The sequence below is a fragment of the Anas platyrhynchos genome, chromosome 8, assembly GCF_047663525.1.
Source record: "Anas platyrhynchos isolate ZD024472 breed Pekin duck chromosome 8, IASCAAS_PekinDuck_T2T, whole genome shotgun sequence".
NCBI lineage: Eukaryota > Metazoa > Chordata > Aves > Anseriformes > Anatidae > Anas > Anas platyrhynchos.
In genome coordinates this window covers 22,099,235-22,127,156 of record NC_092594.1, presented here as the reverse complement: position 1 = coordinate 22,127,156, position 27,922 = coordinate 22,099,235, and the positions used below count along the sequence as shown (strand labels likewise).

The following is a 27,922-nucleotide window of genomic DNA, read 5'->3' as shown; positions in this document are numbered from 1 at the left end:
GAAGAGGGAGAGTTCTCAAGAGTGTTAACCTCCAGCCAGTTATGTGGAGGTTTTCTGGTGTGTAAAGGACAAACTTTTCATACCTCCTGTTTCAAACATTTCACCCAGGACAAATATCCTGCTATTTAGGGAGCTATTTTTTTTCTGACGAACAGAAGGTAATTTTTTATTTTCTGTATAACCTGCTATATTAATATGAGGTTTTCAAAATGTTAGGTATACCTGCAAAGAGTAGCTTTTTGAAAATTTGACATGCTGATGCAAATGAAATACTAAGATTTAGGTGCTTTTAACTGAGGGGTAAGCATCAATGCTTGTTGAAGGGGGAAAAGGTCTGCTGTAAGGGAAGAGAGTGGTGCCAGCATTATTTCGTCAGGACATCCACCAGAAAAGAACTTATATCACGTTTGTATTCATAAAAAAAAAATAAAATAAAATAAAAAATATATAACACTGAAATCATGGAATTTTGGGAAGGTACCATTTGACACTTCTTGGTGAAATGAAACCATGAATTGCTTTACAGATTGAAAGAGATTGTGTTGCTGAGATACGAAACTTCATATTGCTTTATTTATGTGAGGTGGGGTTTTGAATGCTTTATTAAAACATTAACCCATAACAAAACAATATTAAAAGTAGAAATTCAGTTCAGTAGTATTTTGATGGCCTTTAAAACTGGACAAATGAAAAACTGTTTTTTGTCATTTTTCAAAAATGAGTCATAAGTTGGGTCTTAATCATTTCGTTTAAAAGGCTTTATGGTGATTCCTACAGTAATTTTTTACACGGTCATATTTTTCAAAAATGTTTAGAGCATTATTATTTTGTTGTGCAGATCTTTTGGAAAGTAGTGACTTTTGGTTATCCTGTGAATTTTCCATGCAAAGGAGAAGTGGAAGAAAATGTGTTTAAAAGAATAATGAGGAGCCTGCTTTTAATGTGGTCATGGAAATTGAGCTATGTGGTTTGTATCACTGCAGCAATAGTTCCTTGATGCTAGTCACTGAATCCCAACTGATCCATGTTCAGACTTTTCCATGGTGGGATCCTGACCTGAAGCAGAACTGGAAGCTCTTGCTCTAAATTGAGCAAAATTTGAAACTACCAAATCAAATAAAAACTGATAAGTGAATCAGTTAAGTCAAAACTCGTCTTTTAAGATTTTGGTAATCTCAAATGTTATCAGAAAAACTGTGATCAAGACGTGGATATTTTTTATCATCAGAGCAAGATACAGATATTTCTGTCTTCAAAGTAAAGTTTAGCCTTCAGCTTTGCCACAGTGCAAAAGTCACTGAAACATTATTAAAGTTTCACTTTTTTGTATTGGAACTGGAGGAGCTGGATGTCTTTATGCCTACAGGGAGGGGGAGAACCAGTGAATTTATAGTGAATTTACCATGTATCTTCCTTAAACAGGTTTATAAACTGTAGTTCTCTGCAGCATCCCTTTTGCTAACACTAAAATTTGAATAAATGTTTACTAATATTTCCCATATTTTTAAGGTTAGGGGTATGTATTGCAAACATGTTTCTCGCGCCTCATGGCAGGTTTTGAGAGCTGTTAAGTTTTATTCAGAGTTATTACATAAGCACAATATAATTTTTCAGTAACTTGCAAATATTTTAAATATTACAGTTCAAAACATACAGCAATGATAAACTGAAATTACCAGCTAATTTGTTTGTGTTAGCAGTTTGGATGACAAAGTTAATAAAAGCGATGAGCTAGCTTCTGTATTTTCACAATTACTAAAACTGAAATGCAGAAACATAAGATAATGTCCTGCCCATGGCAGGGGGTTGAAATTAGATGACCGTTAAACCCTTCCAACCCGAACCATTCTGTGGTTCTATGAGATACCTAAGCCATTTAGGAATGCAAGGAATTCAGGCTATTTGTTTGTCCTTAAAAACTGCTGGATGAGGTCTTGCTTGATGAGGTCTTGTTCCTACTGAAGATGGTTGGAGAAGTGAATCTTTTGAGCCAGGCCACTCCATAATTTCAGAGCCTGGGGATGGCTTTTCTTCTGTGCAGAGGGGTAGGTCAGTTCTGTTGCTGTTGAAATGCAGTAGGTCTTGTGCATGGTTGGGCCCTTACTTTTGTGTGTCCCTGATTTCTTAGAGATCACCGATGTTATCCCCTGTTCTTCCTATTGCTTGTGGCAGGTATGTAAATAAGTATGTACAGGACTGGCTGTTGTAGGTGTTTCCAGTAAAATTCACATGCTAACAGTTGAGAAATATTTATATGTGTATCTTACAAATAAGTTAGGGAGCAAAGAGATCCTTCTCTAAATGAGATGGGTGTTACTGAGATGGATTTATAACATACTGAGGGGAGTCATAAGAGTGAGGATTGTGGCTCTCCAATTATTCAACATCTTGCTCATCGGTGTTACCATTTCCCAGTGCTGGAAGCTCCCTTTCAGGTAGCAACCCATACTCATTTAGGAAAGACTCCACATCCACAGCAAAGAATTCATCGTTGAATTGTTCAGAAACGCTAATGAAATTGCTCAGGAGCTCCCCACCCTTGTAGACGAGCAGGGTGGGAAGCACTTCATCTGAGAAGCGGTCTCCAGCCCCAGTGTCAGAGGCTTTGATTTTGCAGAACTTCACAGTGGCGTACTCAGCAGCAAGGCAGGTTAAGCTGTTGTTCAGAGCATCACAGCCCTTGATGCCGTCTTCATAAATGTGGACAATGACGGTGGTAGTCTTCCGTTCTTTTTCAATGGCTTCCAGGAACTGTTCTCCGTTTTGCAGCTCACACAGATAACCATATTTAGGCCCAAAACTTAGCCTCTGGTGCATATCCTGCATGCAGCGTTTGCGGTATTTTTGTAGGCAGCTTTCATCTTCTTTGTCATCTTGAATTAATTCATACTCCTGCATACTCATCTGTGAATATTGAGAGAATGCTGTATAAATAAGTGGTCATTTGTTGACACTCAAACAGGAAGAGAATAAGTTGCTGTCTAAAGAATGCTGCATAGAAAGCTTAGCAAGAAGAACAATTTCCTAGTGTTTCTTTAATGTCTCTTGAGACAGGCAGGAAGATCCCATATCAAGGTTTTTAAGCACCCTAAAAAACCTTTTAATTTCCTTAACCAAGCATTGACCATTGAGGCAGGGAAGGAAGCATGAAAGGTCAGACTCACAGGATTGTGTGGTATGTTGTTGTGAAGTATTCTGTTTGTTTTACGGAAGTTAGACCCTGCTGGAGACAGAGCTAGATAGACAGTTGGATCTGTATTTTAGATCAGGTGTTGCTATTTTCATGGTAAGCAAGTCTTTGTTCTTTGAATATGCTCTCGTTCAATGACACTACATAGCTGCATGCCACTTAGTGTTAGTAGTGTTATCTGTGCCCAAGGAGATGCTTTATATTAAATTCACAGTATAATACATGGAGTGGTAATTCCTGTCGAGAAAATGGTTGATAAAGAAGGGGGAGATTTGAGGGTGTGGCCATGGGGGTTGGAAAGCCCCGTGGTTGATGGTAACATCAGACTCTTAACAATGAGGCCATCAAGAATGTAAAAGAGTTTAGGGGGAACAAAGAAGGGTGATTCAGGAGACTCCATGCAGTCTCGGGTTGCTTGGAACAAAGAAGGGTGATTCAGGAGACTCCATGCAGTCTCAGGTTTCTTGTTCTCCAGCGGTTAAGGCATGGAAGTTTCTGGGTGTTTGCTGTTGCTGTTATATGCAAAGTTGTTTGACCAATGAAAAGTTCTTTTGAAAAGAACTGCTGTGGGGAGAAGGATGTAAGAGGGGAGCCTGTCCTCAAGATAAAAAAAGGCAACACGATGAAGTTACGTCATCAATAAAGAAGCAGAAAGAAGGAATGAATAGGGACAGGCTAGCGGAATGGAGACCAGGACAGGAACAGGCACATTGATCGCCTCATGAAGATAGGTTCGGCCAGACTCAGCAAACTGCTCAGAGAAGCTCGTACTGAAAGTTGCTGGACATAGGCGCACCGGAGCTGGGAAGAAGCTCAAGCTGAGAGAAGCGGAGCCGGGTACACAACTGCCCCTCGCTGGTAAGCAGCCGGGCACTATGGGGAATCATATGTCCTTAGGAACAAAGACTGTCCTGGTAACCTTACAGCTTATTCTCCTTGTTAACAGTCAGACAGTTTATGAGCCTGAAACACGGGACCAAATTGAGGTCAAGGTGTGGGACTCTGCAACTAAAACCGACAAGGTTGCAGTGGGATTGCTCGGTACCTTGCGAGCAGTCCCTGAGGCCTTAAAGAGCCCTGTGGGACCGCAGTCACAAACGTGTGGTTTGCCAGACAGTGAGGGAGCTGCGGGCTCCTTTACTGATCCGACTGCTACGCCATGGGCCCCTCTGCTGCTACAGCCATCGAAGGCTTTTGCTGTTCCGCCCCCTGGTGACCTGGACGTGCCTTTTGACACAGGCCCTATTGGCCTTGAAAAGGAGATGGATATGCTTTTCTTCGATCCAGAAGGAACAGGATATGTAAGGCCCGAAGGCCGAGTTGCGGTGGCAACTTAAAGCAAAAGATATTGTTAAAAAGGAATGGAAAATGGAGACTGTTAAGTCATGGAACCTAAAGGATTGTTACCTTTCCTGATTGTATGTATGTATAGGCATACTCGGGTTTAGTATGTAAAGCAATCTTCTATATATTTAGGATGTTTGATGTTCATGTGTGCGTGTTGGTGCAGTGTAGACTCCCCGCACACCCAGCGCTGTTTACTTGCCTTTTATAGCTTTTATAATTTTTATAAATATTACAAAATTCAGATTGAGTTGAGACTTCATTTATAACAACAGTATAAATACAAAGTAAAGCTAGTCAGTAGTTCTGATTTGTTCTGTCCATATGACAAGACCTCTCCTAAATTGCCAAGGAATTGAGTCTGGTGAATTCAGGATTTTCGTGTTTATAGACTTGTGCATTTTATATGGTATCAAAATGTATTTACTTTGCTTATTTTTCCTCTTACCTTACGACAGAATCTATCTCTGGTGTCTTTATCATCCTTACTGAAAGACCTGTGTGGAGAAGACATCTGTCGAAGAATTTCTTTCTTGCTCAAGGGTAAGGAGTCTCTGTCTTCACTTTCTAATTTAAACTTTCTCCAGTCATTGATCACACCTTTGGGCCCTGAGAGAGAAGAAATTAGATGAAAAACCGACTGCAACAAGAATCTGTCTTAAGTTTCTGCCCTTTGTTGTCTTGTCCTTCTGTGCAGCAATTTATCCACCTCTTTTAATTTCAGAGCACTCTCTAGGAGTGCTGAAAACCAGAGTTTAGGAACCAATGTGTTGCATGGACCCCCAAAAGAAAAACTAATATATTTCTAACCTGCATCATTTAGGTGGTCTGGTACGTGTTATGATCATATAAAAGGATTTTGGTGAGCTATGTGAATAGTTAATGGCAAATGAAAGCCTGTTAAAACTGATGTCTTGGCTAAGGCCAATGTTTTGTAACTGTACATTTGTCTATCTTTATGACTGGGGTCTTTGAATATGTACCATGCATAAGGAGTGGACATTGATAGTAAAGTTAAGAACATAAGACAGCCAAGATTTTTGTTTTTAAAGCCATATCAGTTCCCTGGGAATAATAACCTGTAAGGCATTGGTATGATAATTCTGATTGTAATGCAGATCTTGTTCTTTGGAGCTGGTTGATTGACTAAACTGGGGGGGTGGGCAGAAGACACTTTCAGCTCAAAAATCCAGTGTTGTTTTTCAAAACAAAACACTTAAACCTGCACCTTACATTATAAAGCAAAACCAAGGAATATTTCAGTGTTTTCAGAGGTGAATGGAGGACTTAAAGGCTAGGTAAGAAGCTCACCACCCTCTCCTGAGATAGAGGAGAGAGTACTGCTGCCATTTTTCTAAGAGTCTGTTTTGGATTAAACTTCAGCATCTCAAAGAGGCAGCTAAAAGCACTATACCCCTAGGTGGAAAGGGAAGGTGAATTATCTTCTACAAATAAGATTCCAAGACAGGAATTAACCTGAAAGGCTTGGCATAGTGATAATGATTTAAGTATACAGTGACCTGATTTTCCAAATTATTTTGAAGACTAAGAGTGGATGTTGTGCCTACGTTTAGGTCTCTGGAGGGGGAAGGGGGGGGTGGTGGTGGAAATCTTAACCAACAGCAGCAAGGCTGCTTGGGAAACTTGGGAAAGAACCCTAAAAATGGTTGTTATAAGAGCTGCAAGAGTTGTTACAGCACAAGAAAAAGAAGCTGTTGGAGCACAGAGAGGGATGATTGTCTTAAAGCATACAGTGACCTGTTAGGGTGATAGGATGAAGTGATAACTGAAGAACTGAGTACAGTGTGAGTACTCATAAAAATTCATGGTGATTGAGGGCTGTTTTAAAAAGAATTATGGTCTGAGCAAGGATGCTTTTAAAGATTTTAAATGCTATGCTGTATTTGCCAAAAGGATTTATAGATATATTTTTAACACTGAATGTTCCTTCCATAAGAAGGAAAAATAATTTTTCTTTTTTTTTAAAGCGAAACCTTGTAACCTAATTCTAGTGCATTGTGATTCTTGTTCCCACTCCCCCTCTGCCTCCCCCAAAGAAGAAAAGCATTTTGTTTGTGACTGAATCAATAAACTATTAGGGTCTGCATTGGGCAGTTGCTGTCCTCAGGTGTCTGAATTTGTCATTTGTTTGAAGTACAAGGAGGACTGGTGTCAAAATCAGTTTGATGTTACGTGCCCTTCTATGAGGGGCATCACTGAATCCAAAATATCATAGTCATAGAATATCCCAAGTTGGAAGGGGGTTCCCTTCCAACCCCCACAAGGATCGTCGAGTCCAACTCCTGGCACCACACAGGTCTACCCAAGAATTCAGACCATATGACTAAGAGCACAGACCAAACAGTTCTTAAACTCTGACAGGCTTGGTGCCATGATTGAGTCCCTGGGGAGCCTGTTCCAGTGCGTGACAACCCTCTCAGTGAAGAACCTCTTCCTGCTATCTAGTCTGAACCTCCCCTGTTGCAGCTTGACTCCATTCCCTTGGGGCCTATTACTGGTCACTGAAGAGAGTAGATCGGTGAATATTCTCACTGGATTTGCAGCATACATTTCTGTGCAAGGATTTTGGCAACCCAGTGAAAATACCTGGATTCCAGGCTTTCCCAGTGAGCAGAGACAGTTTAGCTTTCTTTTGGAAAACAAGTATAGTCAGTTTTCTTGCCTGTGTGTGTAGCTTGTCCTTCAAAATCTTCGTCCAAGCTAGTGTTTGCATTTTCTTCCATTTTGGTCACTGGTGCAGGAGATGCTGCAAGTTCAAAAAGGAGAGCAATTAATAACAGGATGGAAAAGGAAATAAGTATCCTTACAGCACGATACTGTGCAGTGTGTAATTTTCTGTAGCAGGTAGGTATCAGTGAAGATCAAAACACATGATAATTGTAGAGCTTCTCATCAGCTTGTAAAAAGCAATTAGGATGATATGTCAATCTCTTCTTAAAGATCTCTGACCAAACCCTTACTGAAAATGCCTGGGCAAGGGTTTCTTCATTCTACTGTTTCTTCTCAGTCATCAGAGAATATAAAGAACTTAGAGTTCTGAACACAGCATAGAAATAGTGCTAGTAAAGCTTTGTAGCTTTGTGCAAGGGCAATGGTTTCCCCTTGGAAGTGGGAACCTATTCTCCAAGTCCTGCACGTGTGTCTATTTTTAAGGAATGCCCAAATAGCTCATTCTTCATATGGAGGATGGAGCTGAGTATTTGTACTTGTTGGGCAAAGAAGAATTCAGAAGATAAGCTGAGTTTTGGGTAATGCCAGAGCATTACAAAGCAGCAGGATTTGACCAGAACATTTGGTCTCAAACTCATCTGGTCAGGCTGATGTTCTGCTGCATCCTGAAACTTCTTGAGGTCCTGCAACTTTCACAAGCAGATCAATTTCCTGTGTCAGAAGTATATACTGGAAGAGAAAAGTACTGATACTTCAAATACATGTTCGGTATCCTACATATTCCTCTGTATGAGCTCAGCCACCACCTAGTAATGAGTGAACTCGCATTACATGTCAAGCAGAAATTTCCTTTTTAGTTTAAAATTTTAATTATAATATCACAGTGTCACTGTCCATAGAGGTCTTAAGGCAGAGAATTTGAGTGCTTCCATTCAGCTTAGACTAGTTTTTAGCTTTAGGTGTTCAGATGTTAAGATGGGATTTATTTGACTTCATGGCAAATCCTATCTTGAAGCAAATACTTAGATGTTATTATGCCATGAATGTCATGTTTAAAAGTTGGTGGTGAGTTAGACCCATATGACTTCAGTATTGTAGTTTGTATACACAAGAGGAAATGGACATTCATTTTTTACCTATCAGTGTCAAAGGATGAAGAGGAATAATGGCTGAGCAAGGCACAAAGAATCTGATGCTTGTGTGTATTAGACTAATTCTAATTGGTAAACATGGATATGTCATTTCATACATATATAGGTGGCAACTAATCAAACTTGTGGAAAGTCTTGCAAATTAGTTTTGGATAGAAGTAGGTAATGAGTTGGTAGAAATTCTATCTATAGATAACTATAGATAGTGTAGATCCCGATTACTGGGTCAATTGCTATTCAGTCAATTCTGAAATAGAAATATGGAGCGAATCCCTTCTCACATGTGCCAAACTAAAAATTGTCATGTCAGTGATACACTGTTACATGGATAAGTTGGGCCTTTTAAGGCATTCCTATCATTTACACTGGTGTCTACAGAAAGCTCTACTGTGTGCTGATGCTGAGGATTTTTTTTTCTTTCATGAGGAAAGAGAAGGATTAATTCTCTGTATGCTTTGCTTTTTCGTATCTTTTAGCCCTGAAAAACACTAAAAACACAGGATATGATGCTAAGCGGTCTGTTGTAGGCTTGAACCAGAAAACTGGCCATGTTTTATGTGAACATTAATGATGGAAATTGATTGCTTAATGAATGAAAAGTCTCTTTAAAATTTGTGTTACTGATCTGTTGTACCTAATAAATCTGAAAAGATTAGGTGACTCATAATAACACAATGTTGCATTTCACCACTGTTCTGAAGTATGACATGAGGCAATAATCTTGGCAATACACAGACCAGTAAGCTGACCATAGGCCTAGGAGTGGGGAACTCCTCAAATTTAATCCTGGCCCTCAGCTGAGTCAGTCTGTGAGCCTGGAGCAAGTCACGCAAATCATTCTCTGTTCCTCTCAGTGGAGTTATAAATATTTATAGTTTTTAGCTTGGTGCTGCAGGCACTGGGTTGTCCAAGCCAGGTGTTTCCCAATCAAGCACCTGAGGATAAGGGCACATGAACATGTAACTGCAAGGTGATCTGTGGGAAGCTCAGCTAATAGCATGAGTTGGCTCTCCTCTATACATACTCTTCTGTCCAAAAAAGCACAGTGAAAAAAGGTGTAAGGTGTTGCATTTACTGTTTTGTGTGGGCGATTTCCTACCCTAATGAGGGTAGGAGATTCTCCTGTGTTCTAGTGAAGGATATGGATGTGGTCTTTGTTGCTACTGTTCGTTCATTTTCTTTCTTTCTTTCTTTCTTTCTTTCTTTCTTTCTTTCTTTCTTTCTTTCTTTCTTTCTTTCTTTCTTTCTTTCTTTCTTTCTTTCTTTCTTTCTTTCTTTCTTTCTTTCTTTCTTTCTTTCTTTCTTTCTTTCTTTCTTTCTTTCTTTCTTTCTTTCTTTCGGTGTAATGAGACAATCATACAGCATTTTCAAAAGAAAAAAATAAATCCCTAATATTTGGGTATTTGGGTGCTACCAGGTCTGGAACAAGTTGTGTAAATGCCTCTAGGTAGAAAATATGCTCAGCCATTACTTGTACAAAGTTTTAAAACCATGCAGTCAGCCTAATGCTGAGATAGTGAAGCAGGTTGTGTAAAAGAACAGTTTTTAACGACCCAGCACAAAGTTCCTTGGACCTGAAGTTGCAACTTCCCCTGCTGCATAGGTGCACCGAGCTCTAGTGTGCCCAGGAGCAGGGGCAACTAAAGCTGTATTTTGAATGAATCAGCAGCTTTCCGAAGAGTGACTGCACCATGCAACCCCATGGATGGTCCAGAGTGTGTTCACACTCCCATCTGCCAGTGGACCCTAATTAGTGGTCTGACTGTACTGTCTTTCAGAAATGTAATGTAATCTGTTAGCACAGTACTATTAAACCTGAATCAGCCATACAGCCTGGTGGACTGCAGAGCTAGGAGGCAGCAAAGGAGTGGCACAGGTGAGGAGGATTATATGACCATTGGGGAATTCCTTCTTTTGTCACTCTTTGGTGCAGCTGTACACAGTGACACAGCTTCTGTTCAAACCTCTCTGGGTTGCTTTGCAACAGTTTAATTCTCCAGGCTTTTCGATGATGATGCAGGAGTGATTTCTGAGCAGAAGCTGACAAATGTACTCTACAGGGTAACTTTGTGTGTGGGAAATAAAGACTATGAACTCAATTTCACTTATCCTCTATTACAATATTTAGACTGATGTTCTCCTGTAAGCCCACAGAAGTTCCTAGCTTTTCCATTTTTGTTTCTTATTTTTGGGTCACAGGGTATCCAGAACCTCTCAGGAATCCACGAATTGACACAGCATAGCCCATCAAGTTCAGTACTCTGTTTGGTGGAGGCTTCTGTGAAAGGCATCAAAACCAAGTATAAGAATGTGTGTGCATCAGGTGGTAATAGGACAATATATTTCTAGAGAAAGCTTTTTCCAATTTACATTTATAAGGTTGGACTTGCATGCTGGAGAACTTAAGTCCTAGGCCAGTTGAAACCATCTCATATAAATTTTTTTCTGCTTCAAACACAATTTTTTCATGAAAATGTGCCTTCTTGGAATTCTGCTAAATATTTGTTCTGTGTAGGAGCACATGGTGAGAGCCAGAACATCCTCAGATGATGGTCAAATAAAGCGATAACATATTGTCACTAAAGCTATTAGTTGTGTCAGCTAATTCTAAGGAAGCGCCAACAGACCTTTCAGGGCTCCAGCTGTGTTGCTGTTAATCAAAATTTTTCTCTTTGCAACATTTTAACAGCATGTGATGTGCCAGATGAATAAAAATCTTGGGGGAGGGGGGCATTTATTTAGAAGATATATTGCATTTTAATTGATTTTTATCATTGCTTTTGACAACTGAAAACTGTTCCTTATGTTTTTATTTGAAAAATGCTGGGGTGGGTGCAGTTCCTAATCAGTTCCGTTGATCATCAGTGCTTTAGACGATATTCTGTAACATGGATGGTGACTTCCTGTATATATTTTAGGAGACTGGTGATTCTATAACTTCTTTACTTCCCTGCCTTACTGTCAAACTTTCTGAGTGAACAAAGCAGAAAGTAGCGTTTCTTGGTAGAGGGTATTTGGGACCTTTCTATGTCTCCACAGCCACATCTTCAGCAAAAGCAAAGCCCAATCCCCTAGCATATGCTTGAAACTACAAATTAATGCTTGAAACTACAAATTAATTTATGTGAGCTTTGGAGTTGTTGTTCAAGGATATGTTCCTGGCCATTCATATTGCTGGTGCTTATCCTTCTCTTGTGATAAGACAGGCAGGCCTGTCTTACTACAGTACAGAAATGACCATTTTTTAAAGTGTTTCCTTTTAACCAGTATGAAATAATTCTTCCTACTTATATAGTAAAAATAGCTTGTATTTTTGACCTTCATAGAGTAGATTTCTGTTTTTACTATTCCTATGCATACTGAGATTTCAAGGTAGCTCAGCAAGAAAGCATGTTGTTACCTTTGTATTTGTAATAATGGCTTATTTAATCCTGGTAAGATATTGCAGCTGCAAATGCAAAATTAGTATATTTTAGTAGTAAATTATAGTTACAGGAGAGAGGGAAATAAAAAAAAAAATAAATTATAAACAAACTGTAAAAGGCAAGATGTGTTCTGTAAAGGACAAAGCCAATAAATAAAAATTGCTTCCTAAAAAAATTTTGCTAGTGGTCCAATAAGTAAACACGAGAAATATTTTTCTCAAAATGTAAACAAGCTCTAGGCACAAATTTGTTGCTCTCCATATGTGCAAATCCCACTCAAAATGCTGTTCTGTTTACATAAAGTTATAAATCAGCATCATGCTAATCCCCAGCAATCAGTGGAAAATTGCCTATGAACTATGAAATTTAGGGACTTGTGGAAATGGAAGAATGGAAAATAAGTGATGTCTCAAAGCCATCTTCGTCAGTGAGATACGATTACAGGTTCGTATTCAGCTGTACGTGGGCAGTTGGCTAGCCAATGTGTGCACCCGTATTGCCCTGTTGTCTCCTCCCTCATGGAAAAAGTAATTCAATATTAACAGCATTTCCCTCTCTCCAAGCACTCATTTACATCTCTCCTCTCTACTGTTTTTTCCTGTTTTCCATTTGTGGAATTTCTTCCCTGCAAGGCTTGTCCTCTCTATCATTTGATGATCAACTTGGAACTTACTAGGAGGATGGAGAGTTACTTAAGCAAGCCAAGAGGAGTGAGTAGCTATGGACTTAAATGCTTAGGTTGCTAGAAATCGGAGGAAGCAGGTGAAGTCAGATACTCTGAATGGTATGTTAAGTGTCAGTCTACATACTACTCCAGATAGACTGGAAATAATACTGTAGTACCCATTCTGACTTCAGTTTCTGAAGTCAGTGTGTATTTTCCTGCAGGTGTTTGTGTTTTCCTATGGGCTTTGTCCATGAGAGAGTTGTGGAAATGCAGATACTGCTGTGAAAATCTCATGTTGGGAGATCTGAAGGACTGCTCCCTTTAAGTTCTGCGTGATCCAGTAATGAGATGTCAAGTTCCTCTTGCAGACTGTATTCAGTCCTTGCTCCCAGACGCCGGAATGTGACATCATCCACCCCTATGTAGGTGGAGGCAGTTTTTCAATATAGCAGAATCAAGAGCCCTTCATGTGCAAGACACTGCACCTTCTGTTGGGACAGGAGGCAGCGCCTTCTGTGCTAGCAACAGAGACAAATTTCTGAGGAGCCTAATCTAAAGCTTATCCATGTCATTGAAGCCTTGTCAGTAAATAAGTGCACTTTGTGTGCACCACAGGGTGTGATCTGCACCAGTGAACACAATTTGTGTGTTTGAGGTTGTTTGCATGGTTTGGTTAGTTAGGATATATGTGCTTCAGACCCAGATGTGATCTGTCGCATCACTGCTATAGTGACTCTGTAGTCACTACATTTGTGACAGATTTTGCATTCCATGTTCATGTTGTGTTGTTCTTGCTGTTAGCTAAAATGCATGTTTGCTGAATAAGAGACGTAGGTGTGAGGGTAAAGCCCGTCTGTACTGAGTACTGTACCATCAGTACCACCAGCTGGTCCCTTTAAAAAAAAAAAAAATAAAACCTCAATCCTCGGTTATGTATGCGTTTAGATTTGCAAATGGCATTAACGTCATTACATAAGCAAAACCAATGTCAAGGTCTGAGGTCAGAATTTCAGACCTATTGCCGGAGCACTGCAGAGGCAACTGAAAGCCTTAAGCGCCTTTAATCATCCAGAGCAGATCACTGACGCTGGGCACCAAACCAGGTAGCTGCTAGTCAAAGTACCCACAGCTCCTATGACCTTCAGTGATGAGTGGCTCACTCCCATTTGTTGTGCTAAACACCGGTTTCAGAGCCAGCCTTCACAACCTTGGTCGCCCCATTTGACTATTTGTACCAGTGTAGTGTTGCTGAGATATGTGAATGCAGACTTAGGGGGGTAGGTGAACATTTTGTGGGTTTACCTAGAGGATAACTTTGCTGGGGTATCACATAGTGATTAGATCACTGTGTTTGGAGAGGAAAAAAAAATCTCAAAAAGCTGGAACGGGACAATATTAGTTTAAAGAATAGGTCTTATGATAGGAAGAGAATATAAACCAGGACGGGTTGACGCAGAAAGCTGTCAGCTTCACTGCAGATCATTGTGACGGATGAGAGCGTCACTGGATTGGATTATTTGGTCTATCCGCTTTAGGAGTGTTATGCTGTTCTTTATTTGTAAGATGGAAACATTTTAAGTAGATGCAGTTCAATGTTTCATTTATCTTTAAGGCTTTGCCAATTAGGAAATTCCATAAATTCCTTATGTGATCACCCCTGGCTTCATGTCTTTGTATTAGGTTAAACTCCACAGGATAGACAAAATACTTCTTCCTTTTTATTTCTTTTTAAGAGTACTTCAAAATTCGACCTACAATTATGTATGAGAAATAATTCATATATTATGGATTATGTTTTATGGGTTGCCAATTTCTTTTGTCATTCACTTATACAAGTGCAAAATCAGATTGCCTTGTAGTAGTTAAACAATTTATTTCTGGATTTCACTCTGAAATGGAGAACTAGCTCCACTTCTTTTACATCAATCAGTGCATCTTCCACAGTGTCACTGTGTCTTGTATGGAGAGGCAGAATGCAAACATTTTAAAACAGGATTTGTTTGTTGTTTCAGGAAAACAAAAAATTAACATTAATGATGTCAGATTTCAGTTAACATTAACCAGGTTTAAAACAAGCAAACAAAACATCTAAGCTTTGTGTATTAAATAGTAAATGTCTTTTGAAATTCAGGATTTGACTCAGGGTTTGAATTTTTGGAATGTGTGCAGTTACACATTTGTTAGTATGGTGATGAATATTTTTACTCTTATTTATCTTGTTTTTAGTAAATGTGGATTTTATCAAATGGGGTACAAGGGGAGGATGGTTGGATACCAAGAAAACATCTATTTGCAGCAAAAGCAGAGCAGCCAACATTTTCAAATGCACATATCTGAGGCCACAAACCTCAATCCATGTTTAACCTCAATTTCTGACCTGATTTGTCCTTTGAAAGTCAGGACAGATGTTCAAGTTGATGTTTAAGTACGTATTTAGTTTCTGAACTCTAAGTAAACATCTGTACACCTGCTAGAATTGACATGTCCTTGAGAGACTTGATTGGAGCTTTTTGCAGGTTGGCAAATGCCTGCTGAATAGCACAAAGCCATGGAGAGTTGTTTTTTTTCAAGCCTGGTGGATGCTTGGTAGTGCCTTTCATCCCAGTAAGTTGTCAAAAATCACCTATGATAGAGCTGTAACTCTGACAGTGACCAGAGAGAGATGTTTAGAAAGGCTGATAGCCATTTTTTATGAAATTGTTGTGGAGTTCATTGAAAACCTAGAGGAAGAAGTACCTTGTAGGCACTTTGAAGGGACTCTTACTGCTCTTTTTTGGCAAGAAGAAAGGGCCCTGCAGGGAGGGCTGGGGGAATCAAAACTTGTGAAGTTGGGAGAACATCCACTAACTGCTCGGGGGTAGGGTTTCATCGTGAGGGCTCTGGATATGCAAAAAAATGCCTGCAGAAAAACAGCAAAATAAATTTGGCTGTGAAACAGTAATATTTAATTCTGCTGGTCTTCCTTAGCTTGGTTGAAAGTTTTTAAAGTGTATACTTGTATTTGTAAAAGTATATCAGTAGGCATTCTTGCTTTTGCTTTCTGCATATCTACAGTTTCTTATCATTATCTGCAAAAGGCAGGCTTGACTGAGCCACCAGGCTCAGTATAAATGCAGTCTACATAAACAGTTTTACTGTCAGATTTGATAGAATAAGGTAATTTATCAGAAGTTGTTTATGACAACTTTCAAATTCATGTATTCTTCATTCCTGGCTTTCTCTGACTGTTAATATGCATCCTCTGAGATGTGTGAAGATTTTGTTTGCCATGTTCCCATCTTTTGAAAAGTTGTGTTAGCTTCCAGTTCTGATGCTTGATAACACTGGATTAGTACCTCTCTCTGCAGCTGGACCTGTTCACACCAGCTGGGTGTCCCTGTGCAACTTCTAATGCTTTGGGCAAGCTAGGGCAGTCACTCTTGACAGGGAGTATTTATTAACTTCTTGGTTGCTGTATTAGATTTACATATGTCTTGTGGTGATGATTCTAGGGTAAGGTAAGTCAGAGCAGACCGAGAAAGACTGCTCTGGTAAGGAGCAGGGTTTTGATTTGTCTTTGACCTGTGCTCTTAAGAAGCTCTTGGGTCTTGCAGCTTGCTGCCTTGGAATTGTTCCTTTAGGACTGACAGAAGTAAGCAGACAGGGCTTACTTGTAGTTGTGAGGTACTTGTTATTCTTCTATTCCTTCCCCCCCCATTCCCCTGTTTTAAAAATTTTAATCATTTTGGTAGACAAATAAAACTGCCTATGTATCCTTAGAGTCTAACAAGTACATCTACATGTTTTAGAAGAGTTGACAGATGTTAAACAGTTGTAACAAAATACGAACTTAAGGCACCAACAATGGGAAGCCATTTTTTTCTCAACATGATCTAGTCAACACGTGGGGTTGCTTTACAGAAAACAAGCCTGCTGACTTTTTCAAGTGTCTTTGTTTTGTTGACCCTTCTAGGAAGCTGAAGAGACTAGCTGTGTAACACAGATCAGGCTGGGCTGGCATGAACCTCTCATCTTCCTTGCTGTTACGTTGTTAAGCAGATACTCTTTCTACATTAATAGCTTTCACTCACTATTAATATGGGAAGAGCCACCACCTAAAGGTAGGTTGGGTTCATGGTTCTGTTCTCTCTTCCCAACTGTCCACTAAAGTTTCTTAGGCGTGTGGAAAGAAGAATAGAAAAATGTTTTTCTTCTGTCCTTAATGCTTATGCTAACACAGTAGCTACATCTGCCAGCATTGGATTTAGAAATGTTTTCCCTTCACAGAACAAAAAGTGAAACTTGCTAGTTTTGGGATTAATTTTCATATTTATCTTAAATGAGTAGATCTGCATGTAAAAGTGATATATCCTTGATTTGTCAAAAGGCAAAAAAAACACTGAAGAGAACACAGGTAATCTTGAGTAAGATCAGAACATCTTAAGAGGGAGGAAAGTAAATGTTCTCTTGAACTGTAGGGCTGTGCCAGTTGGATGTATTACAACAGCATGATTTTTACTCGACTATTTACAAAAAGAAAAAAAAGAAAGAAAAAGAAGAAGGTTATAATGGTTTAAAAGGTATTTGATTAAATGATGGATGTCCAAGTCCCATTTCAACCAGCTGCAACTTTACAGTGTATATGGCAGGATTGCCTAGCCCTATTACTCACGTTATCAGGAATAACATCTCTATACGATCCTGACATTCCTGTGGCAACTACTATTGAGTGAAACAAAAGCAGTAATAGGAATGTATTCCTCATGTTACTTTTATTAATGAGAAGATGAAAGCCAAAGCAGACAATAGCATGTGCCCACAGAGAACCCCGGAGAGCTGTAATTTCTACAGAGTTTACATTGCTTCTTGGTTTATTCCTTTCCTTTTCCTCTTTTATACCATTGGTATAATTCCAGAGGTTTTGTATTTTTCTTCAGCTTATTTATTCTTAACTATAAACAGTGAACTTTTGCCAGCTAAGTTGTAAACAACTTTACACATGGCTTGTAAAAATGCAGGAGATTAGAATTAACATTTGTATTTCCTTTACAGACCAAAACTACAAGTACACCTCCTGTTTTCCTATATCAACTAATGCATTTACACAGGTTTTCTCTGAACATGAAAAATAAATGTCACAACTTGGAGAAAAAGCTGATGACTTAAAAGACATGCCTTCCCTTCCCTCCAAAAACATAGCTCAGATAAACAGCATAGTAAGTCCTTTTCCTGGGACTTAAATTTATTTATGTAGAAACCGAGGTGTAAATTCTGAGCCAGATTTTCTGTTTAGATCTAGTTGTTCCTAATACTCTTTCACAAGGGCTGCCATAGCTTTATCATGAGATTCTGAGTATTTTACCCTTTCCCACAGTCAGGCTGCAGTTGCATCAACCCATAATAAGCCAGGCTTGTTGCAGTGATCTAGTAGTGTTTTTTATTTTATTTTTTACTTGAAGGTTTCCAAAATGTACCTCAACACAAAAGAACATTAACATCAAAAGAAAATGGCTTGTTGTAACAAGAAGTACAAGGAAGCTTATTTGCTTAGGGAAAGTGGGGGAAAAGAAGGGAAAGGGGAAAAGGAAAAATGAAGGGAACAAAATAATCTTATCTGAAAAAGATCTTACTGTGAATGCTTCTGATTCATTTCAGGTGCTTCTTTAGTGCACAGCAGCACAATGTGTACACCAATACAGTATTCAAATACCAATTTACCTCCCAGTGACAGGATTTGGAACAAAGCCCAAGTTCAGCATTACTTATCGCCTGCATGATACAGAAACAAGAATTGCTTATGCAAAACAGAAGAAATAACAGTATCGCAGTCCTAGGTATGGGCAAAGACGTCTGAATTCCTTTGGTTTTCACTGCTAATTTCAAGGGTAAACTGACAGTGTACTCAGCATGAATTTCTGGTGAATAAAATAGGAATTGAATGGCAAGTGTCTGAAAAGAGTGTTCTTTTCCATAAAACACATGTATGGGCATCTTGTGCTACATCCCCCACCAGCTCTGCAACAGCATTACTGAGAGGTTTGGTGCAGCTGTTGTAGAAACTTGATGCAGAATTTAGGTACATTCTGTAAAGGGAGTAGCTCTGTCTCATTGCTGTTGTGGCTGAAGTGATAAAATTAGCCAGGTCCTGACCTCTTCTCTTTGCAGCAGCAGGTCATGTAATCAAAGATGTAAGATCAAGAAGTCCTAAAGGTGTTCTGGTGATGTTTTTTCATCTTCTTCCAGTTGTGATTATGCAGCAGAGCATAATACTTGGTTAAACATGACCTGCTGTGGGTACCCAACTTCGCAGCTTTGGAGTTAACTGCAACAGACACGAGAAATGGATAGAATAGCAGCCATATAGAGTGCCATATGCATGACAGGAAAGGAATTCTGTGAGCCCTAGAAGAAATGAAATTGGATTTCCTAGCATATTTTTCTAGTGGGTTTGGTGTCTAAAAGTTTTTTTTTGACAGCTTCAGCATTTAAAGTGTTTCTAATTGCAGATTCTCCTGCATTAAAGGTATGAGTGCATGACAGAGCACTTTCCCTTTGGGAAAAGTAAGCTCAGATACAAAAACACAGAGTACCATAAACAGGAAAAAAAAAAACCAAAAACATAATAGTATTATGACAGATTATCATGAGGTCGGTTAATTGAATTAAGGAAAAGTGATTGCTACAGCATTAACTATCCCGACAGAACACTTGAGATGTGAATCAATTTGTTAGAGCATCATTTATTAATGTTACAACACAGTCTGTGAAGAAAATCAAATCATAATTCATTTAACTATTTAACATTCAGTAAACACCAGGTTGGTCTGTCTGACAGCAAATCTGTGTTAATCCTTCAATTTTAAATGTTGTAGAAGAGTCTTAGGTAGCATATCAATATTTATATGAAGTGAAAGAGTACCTTCAAATTAAGTTCTAAAATTACTGACATCTCCAAGACAACTTGGTTCAGTGGCCTGAAACCCTTTTCTGGACAAACTCAATTTTTTTATACAGAACTTCCATGCTATCTAATCTTGAGAGGAGACAGACATGGATAACTCTAATAAAATTTTGTATTCGTTGGGAGGGGAGACATGCTGGAAAGCAAATGGTGCCTGGACATGGCTGTAACCTGGACACCAAGGAAATCCCCAAGGCACTTTTAGAACTTGGATAAATGGCCAGCATATTTCCTCATCTAATACAGTCTGATTTTTCCTAACTCTTTCTGATGGTTTACTTCATACTGTTTGGCTTAAGTCTTAGCAACCAGGCTGTATTTTCAAATGTACTTCTTCTCTGTGACCAAATGCAATACATAACAAAATAAACCCAGACTGCATCCAGCATACATGAGAATGAATATGAACTGCTGCCAAATGCTGCCTTCTGGGATTTTTTTTTTTTTTTTTTTTTTTTTTTAAGAAAGAAATGAGGTTTCTCCAAGTCCAATTTTGCATGTCATAAGGTTTCAAAGGGCAACACTGCAGAACTTAATGGTCAGCAGCACTGTTATGCTTGGACTTAAAACTGGCAATGAAGGCATCAGTGAGATCCAAGGCCTTATCTCATAATTCCTTTCTTTCTTTGCAAACAGTCTCACTTTGCTTTATTTAAAAGTTTTGAAGGCCTTCCTTAAGGGATCTCTGTGAAAAGGAATAATTATTATCTTCACTGCTTAAAGCACAGACAGCATCCCTGCTATAAGAAGAAATGGTAATCTGTGGTTATCTTTGAGTACTGCTGAAGGCACAGCTATTTTAATAGGATTTCAGCAATTACAAAGGATAGGGCTCAGCTAAGGAATTAATTTATTTGATTCTTTGTGTCAAAAATGACAAGACTATTATGATATGTTTTCATTTCAAATTAGATAAAACATTTACTTCCATGCAAAACAACTGTCCTTAAGATATTGAACAAATGGAATCATTTAAGAGTATTTTAACTGTGATGTCATATTATGAATTACTGTTATATTAATGAAATGGCAAGAATATGCAACTATAAACCAATTTAATTTTAAGATGCCATTTTAATTTATTAATTTAATGTGTTCAAAACAAAGATACTGGTTTTGTGGATATTCTCATCAACACTGAAGCAATTACAAAAAAAAAAAATCAATTAAATGATATTTCTTAAAAACCTTTTGAGTAACACATTTTCAGCTGGCTTTATGCAAGTCCAACAGTTCTGTGTGAGACTGAGAAAAAACAAGACCTGAACCTGACACTTAACATAGTTGAGTTTACTTTGAAGTTGCTGCTGCTCTTACAATTTATAGAGCCTTGTTCAGATGGCTGCCTTGGATAACAAGAGCAGTAGTTCGAAAATTGCTTGGCGAAGCTTTGAGCATGTAGAGATTGGCAATGCTGTAGGCATTTTGTTAGGAGCATCTGAGATAGCTCATTAAAACCCAGTGTAGCTCTCTCTGCAGGAATCACAGTTCCCACAAAGTTTCTATCCGTTCTTTTGACTGAATGCAGAGAGAAAAACTAATTGGCATTTGCTCAGTGGCGTTTCTTGTATTTTTCTTCTTTCTCTTCTGTTATCTGTGGCAGTTACAATGGAAAGGGTTCTGGGTCATCAAATAGATTCTGTCGTTATGTCAGGCAAGTATATAGAGTTATTTTATAGGCTTATCCTACTTCCTCTACTTCTTGCCCCCATCTTGCATGCCTATTTGAAATGAAAATACCAGTGAAAAATTGAATTGTTTCATTTCAGCTTGAAAAACTTAATTCGAGAGTTGACACGAATTCACAAAGTCTTTTACTTTTGGAGTAGTTAGAAAGGGTGACTTTGGGTTTCAGTTTTTGTTCTTTTACCCAGGAAGTGCTATTCCCCTAGCCTTGGCCAGCTCTGCTCATACATGACATTGGGTAAACCCCATTTCTCATTTGTTTTACATTCTTCTAGTCATAGTTCTTGGATATCTTCTTTCCAGTAAGCAGCAGAGTAGGAATTGCTCTGTATCTAAATGCTGATTGTAAGAATTCCTCTCCAGCTCTCAGATGAACTCAGTAGGCATTGAGCATTAACATTTAAAGGCAAGAACTGTGGTATTTGCTCATTGCAATATAATGGAGTGCTGTGTGTTGATTTATAGCAGTTCCAGCTTGTGTCTAACATTTCCCTGTATTGAAACTCAAGCTAAGTCCTTTTGCTCATTCAAGAAACTCAGAGTGGAGGTTATAATTCAGTCTAACTGTGATTACTTGTATACCCTAAAATGAAGTCTGTTATGTAGCTTAGTCTTAGTTATGTTAGCACTGAAAGCCAGTTACTGCACTCTCCAGCTGAGTCTGCTGGATCCCATCACCATACTGAACAGACCAAATCACAGAGGCAACCCATTTTTCTTTCCTTTCTTTGCTCACCAGTATCTCATTCGACTGCTGTATGGTCTTTGGAGGGTTTTCTATCCATATGTGGCTTGTGGAATATGAGTTTGTCATTCTGGTTGTATACTATGTATGTATGGCTATCTGAAAGTGGTCTAAGAAGATAATAGGTCTATAAAATGGGGTGGAAATTTAAGGCTGACAGAGATTTTTTTTTAAGTCTTTCTGTCTTCTGCATTTAAAACAATTCTGAATTTGCAAAGCTTTTGCATATAGTAACATACAGCCCCGTATGTCTGCAGTTAGTTGCACAACTGAACTAATCTCTGTAATCCAGTCCAGTATCTGGTGCAATATTTATTGAAAGTTATTTCCCCATTGAGGTAGGGGTTCTGATTGTATTGGAGTCGGGCCCCCGCCCTTTTTTTTCTGAACTGATGCTCTCTCTTTTTTTTTTTTTTTCCCAATTTCTGGAGGGGCGCAAGAATGTCCTTTAATAACAGGAAAAAAAAAAAAAAAAGCAGTGGTTGAGAGGAGGCTATGAACAGATAACATCATGAGAAATTTGAAGCTGTGAAATATCTGTAGGGTTTTTGCACTTTGTAAATTAGGAATAGGTAGTGCTCTTTGACAACACTAAGTCTGAGAACCTTATGATAGTTTCAAGATCCATTGGTGCTAGCGATGAGTTTTCTTTATCGATACACTGGTGTAGAGCAATCATCTTTAGCTGTGTAATTTGCTCTCAAGTTATATTATTTTTTAACTATCTTTCTTTCCCTAATGCATTTCCCTGTGATTTGAGCTGTGCTGCAATTGGAATTGGTAGGTTTAGACATTAATATTTATAACAAAGATCAGCTTAAAATCCAATTTTGAAACAGGATGAAGTATTTGTGTATAATTCTAACAATCTGGGAGATAGCAGCTGCGGAAGAATGACTGTTCAAACTGTTCCCTCCTGTCAAAAAAATTTCAAGTACTTTCACAGAGCTTTTAAAGCTGTTGATTGTGAAGATCATATTGATTGTGTAAGCAGACAGGAAACAAGAATCCAAAATGTGATTTTGCCCTGAGGTTTCTTGACCACTTAATATACAATTCACAACTGCTCATCATCTGGAGTTCTCAGCTGTAGAGTATCAAAAAATGGGGACATAATGAATTGTTATATATACTAAGTTTTCTGTTTGCACTTGTTATAGTGATTTTGTGAGGATTGACATGCATATAAAATACATCCTTTCTTGTTAAGTCCATTACCAAATCTAAGTCTGAGTACAAATGAAAAAGATGTGCCATTGAAAACGGAAAAATACTGATCTGTAAGTGGAGCAGTCTCTGCATCGTCACTGAGCTGTGAACCTAACATTTTTCCATTGAGGTCAGTGACAGTGGCCTCAAAGCTGGTAGCCTAGCATCCCTGACAGGGAGGTATTTTCATGTAACAGGTCATTTAGACCTTTAGTTACATACTTGCAACCTGCCTAAAATTAATGCTGCTATACCATCTACATTCTTACCTAATGCATTTTTAAAATTCTTTTACATCAATATTTATATTTAATGAAATGCTCTTTGGCAACAAAACTATTCTGAGCCTGAAATTAGATACTTGATTAAGGAGGATTTATTCTAAAGTTAGAATTTAGAGTATCCTGGAGATTCTGAAAATGAGGAACCCAGATTCAAACATTTTGATGTGAAAATGTCATGTGGATTATCCCAAACATTTGAGCTCTTCACTCGCCTTTCATCAGTGTGTAAAACTCAATCCAAGTACAGGTAGTAGAAATGTCATGTTTATATTCTTTTGCACATTCTTATATATAGGTTAGTATTCAAAGATTGATTACATTCAAACCAAATTGCTTTTTTGTAACCTATGACAAACTCAAATAAGCAGAGAGAGGATTCCATGCAATAAATATTAAAGCTCTGTTAAATTAGACATAGGTGTCAGTTCCTATAGTCTGGACACTACCAGCAGCTCAGGGGTCAGATTTCTAATGCACTTCCTCTTTGCCAAAATTACCCCCATCTGGAGCGATGCACCTTTTACTATAAAACTAAAGTAAAGTCTACATTTATTTAAAGCATGAATAATGACAGCTCTTGTAGCTTTTTATTCTCACCTTATTCAAAACAGCCTGCCAGATGCATAACTGAAAATCTGGTATTAGTTTTTATCTCAGTTACATTTCAGTCTGATGAAGTTTTCTGACAGACCATACCAGTGAAGCTTAACTACTAGAATGTTTAATATGTTACTAATAAATATTTGCAGCTGTGGCAAACTTCAAAAAACACATTTTATCCTCTCCTAAAATAAAACTTGAAAGGCAATTAACATACAAATCACTCTACCTGAGATGTTCAGTCGCTCAGCTCCTCTTTTTTCAAGTGTTGACAAATGCCCTTGATTGTTTCCAGGAGGGGAGCTGGATTACAACTGAACATAGATAGACCTGGTCTCAGATTTACATCTCTGTATAATGATGACCCTTGCAGAAATAGCTTTGGACAGATAATAGGATTATCATAAGGGAATTAGAAAATTCTGTTAGTTAGTTTGAGCCAATGAAGTTGCAGGCTGGATAGAGATTTAAAGGATTTAGTGCATAGATATTATTGGGAAGGGAGAAAAACAACTGAGCCTAAAGAAGAGATACAGATGGGCACCTTGGTATTACAAAGCAAGGTGTCTTGAAAATGATCAAGATATACAGATAGATTATAAGCACAGTATGATAACCCATTGCTGCATATAGGAAAGCTACCATTACAACCCTGATTGCCTTTTAAAGACTTGTGAATTGTGATAGGACTCCTGTTTAAAGAAAAGCATAAAACTAATTCTAGAAATCATGCTAATAATTGAATAGCCTAGTCATACCCATCTACTCATGAATTAAAAAAATATACAAAAGAAGAGGGGGAGAGATGTTTACTCTGTGGAAAACTGTAAATATAGTGCCTTATGTGGCTGTAAGAAACAGTTAAATTTGGAGCAGCTTCCAATGGAATACTTGAGTTTAAACATTTTGTGACTGCGGCTTTTTCTCATAGTTGGAGGTCTTGCGACCAAGAAGGTCCATCTCTTGCCCACCGTGCTGCGCAGACAAGCTTAAGCAGTGGGGCCCTGTTGAAATTTGTACAAGTAGTGACACCAGCAGAGAGCTGGGAAGGGACAGGGACCCTGACTTCCACGTCCGTGTCCAGGTGTCTCCTGGAAGCGCCTGGCTGGGCAGCGCAGAAGTGAGCTGAGCGTAGAGCAGTACCTTACCTACACCTTACCGGCGAGTCGTCGTGCTCTCCTTGAGGTCATCTCACTTTTTTTAAGTAGTAAAGGAGAACTGTAGTACCCAGATACCCAGCAGGCTATCACCTGCCAAGCTCTACTCAGTCAGTGCGAAGTATATTCATATATTACTCTGTTTGAAAGTATATTGTAATAATATACTAAGTTCAGAGAAATCCTGTGAACCACATTTGAAAGAAGGCCTACAGCACCATGCACAAGCTTTTCTGTGCTCTGCAGCACCTGGCTTTGGGTTGCTTCTGTGCACAGAGCACATAGCTTGGGCTGCTATGTTTGTGCTCCTGGACACTTTTGGAGGTCACAAGACAGGTAGGAGACTGGGGAAGTGCTGCCATCAATGCCCTGTCAGAGAGTGGGAACTGCTGTGTTTTGAGCTGTTTTCCTCTATCACATGGAGCATTTTTGTTGACAGTTCTTCCTCTCAAACTGTACCCTGAATTAGCTGGCAGGCTTATCCCTCTGTAAGTTCCATAACGTCTGCTTGGATAAAGCTAATCCAAAAAATTAATGCGAACTGAATTCCTTTAATGGTCAGCAGAGTTTTAGTCCATCAGCTCCAAGCTGACCACACACTACTGCCTTTCCCCCTCCAGTTCCTACCCCACCATTCAAGCCATATGCGCTCTTGTGCTTTTTCACAGCACTATCCACCTCCTCTTTTTTTATCCATCCTCTTTTTCTTTAAGCCCACAGTCTATTGTTCTGAGAGAGCAGCAACTGTACAAAGGCCTCAGCTGCTTTCAGCTCATTCAAAGTGCTTATGCAACAGTATGGAAGTAATTTATCTGTTGCACCAAAATAAGCAAAATTGACTTGGTAAAAAGCAAAATATGTGGAGAGAGAACATGCCATAGAGGTGCGATATGGGGTTTGCTGCTCTATGCACAGAGTGAGCAGGACACAGGGTGTGCGGAACTTTCAGAAACGTGGCTCTGAAGGAGTTTCTGGAGAGCCAGTCTGATAGCTCAGGTTAACTTTGATATTGTGTGATTTGTGACTAATGTTAGAGATAAAGTAATGACCAACTTTTAGTCAGTTTTAGATTTTGCATGTTCATGTGCCCACTGATGCCAGCCGGTTTCATTTGTGTATGTATTGTGCTCTGATTTAAAACAAACAAAAAAAGTTTTGAGAAACGTAAATAATAATACTATTTAAAATTATAAATTCCAATTCACTGTTGTTTCCCCCCAACTTCTAGCATTTATGTAGCAGTTTATATACATTTGTTCTTTTTCTTATTTTTATTTCTTGCTTGATTAGGTTTCTATTTGCTAAGATAGATAATGCCTTGAGCTATTTCCTACCTGATACACCCTAGCTTTCAGAGACTGCAGGTGCTTCAATTGCTTTGCTTCCCTGCACATTATTTAAATTACTTTTTATGAGATGGCTGTTAATTTTTAATGGAAAATCCCATTAAATTAGAATGTTCAGTAGCTCTATTCAAAAGGGCAAAAGCAAGACAATTACTTGAAGAGTGGTTCATACCTTATGAAAACATATAATATCACTGTCTCCAGACAACAGCATATAGGCAAAATTCATTTTAGCAATGAAGTAGTTGATGGGGTTTTTCCAAGGCCCAAATAGAGGGGGATGTATATATGGGAAAGAGGGCAAGCAGGGAATTTCTGACCATAAGTTTGTCAACTTCTGGTTCTTCTCTTTGAAGACATAGTCTCCTTACATTGGAGAGTGGTTTACCTTTGATAATCAATATCTTTATTTTAAATTTTTGAACTTGCACTTTTATCTGTTTTATCCATTCTTTTACAGCTTGAAACTGTGGGCATTCATTTCTGTCTGTGGGACAGAATTAATTTAGGAGGCTTGGATATGACAACCTCAGTCAAAACTCCATCCCCTTCTTAGCTTTTCCTTGCTGGAAGCCATTAAGATGTCTAGTCCCAATATGCCATACAGAGCTAGCCTTTTAAATTAGTATGGCCTAATAGTGTGGTGAGGTCTATAAAGGCCATTTTGAAACAGTTCAGTTTTCTATAACTGATATGTTTTTCTTAAATTTTGATTTTGAGAAACTTGATTTCTTTTTTCCCTTTTTTTTTTTTTTATATCACTTCTACTGTTTTAGATTAAAAGATGCCCTTAATTTCTGTAATGTAAAATTGTATTTTATTTGCTAACAACGGCATGTGCCACAATTTCAGAAAGATAGATTTTTAAAAAATAAAAATAAAAAGATTACTAGTGTTATGCTATTATAGCTTTGTATCTAATGATGAATAGTTGCTTCTTGCAGAAGATTTACAAAATTATAGTCGTTAATCCACCTTTTTGCAACAAAGGGCTATTTAAACCAATGATGAAGTCTTGGCATGGAAACTGATACTAAACCAATTAAGGAAACTCTGCCTGTTTGCATCCTTGTCATTAACTTAAGGAAGATTAAAATATAAAGCAGGAGGAAGAGCAATGTGTTTCTTGTGTCTGCTTCATCACAGAGCTACAGTGCCTTATCCTTTGCAGCTCTGAGGCACAGCAAACCTTAATTTTTTGTCCCATTTAATTGTTTTTCACAGCAGCTGTCAGGGTGGCCTCTCGTACCACTGAAGCTGTGGTGTAATGACCACACAGAGGCCAGGGTTCATTAAAGATCCATAACTCCTACTTCTTTACTGAGGACATAACTTTAACTCCTTTATTGAGGACAGCTCCCTTCTTATACCGTTCGCTCTACAGCAGTACTTTTCCAGTAACTGTTCATTGGTCAACAGCTTTGCCCAGCAACTGCAAACAGCCAGCAACTTCCATGTCTTAATGGCTGGAGAACAAGCAGTCTGAG

At 38.6% G+C, this 27,922-nt stretch overlaps 1 protein-coding gene across 1 annotated transcript; it reads right to left on the bottom strand.

Annotated features, from left to right (window-relative positions):
• Positions 1-2,349: 2,349 nt before the first annotated feature.
• Positions 2,350-7,417, bottom strand: PDC (phosducin). Its single transcript, XM_005029047.6, has 3 exons — positions 7,218-7,417; positions 4,983-5,143; positions 2,350-2,904 (listed from the first exon to the last, which is right to left on the bottom strand). Exons 1-3 carry the CDS (start codon positions 7,276-7,278, stop codon positions 2,377-2,379), a joined length of 750 nt encoding a protein of 249 aa, XP_005029104.1. The 5' UTR covers positions 7,279-7,417; the 3' UTR covers positions 2,350-2,376.
• Between the last annotated feature and the right edge of the window lie 20,505 nt (positions 7,418-27,922).

Coding starts and splice junctions, on each gene's coding strand:
- PDC (XM_005029047.6), bottom strand. CDS start 7,278: ATGGAAGAAAATGCAAACACTAGCTTGGACGAAGATTTTGAAGGACAA. Junction 5,144..7,217: donor AGGACAAGCTACACACACAG/GCAAGAAAACTG, acceptor CTTCTCTCTCAG/GGCCCAAAGGTGTGATCAAT. Junction 2,905..4,982: donor GAGATAGATTCTGTCGTAAG/GTAAGAGGAAAA, acceptor CAATATTCACAG/ATGAGTATGCAGGAGTATGA.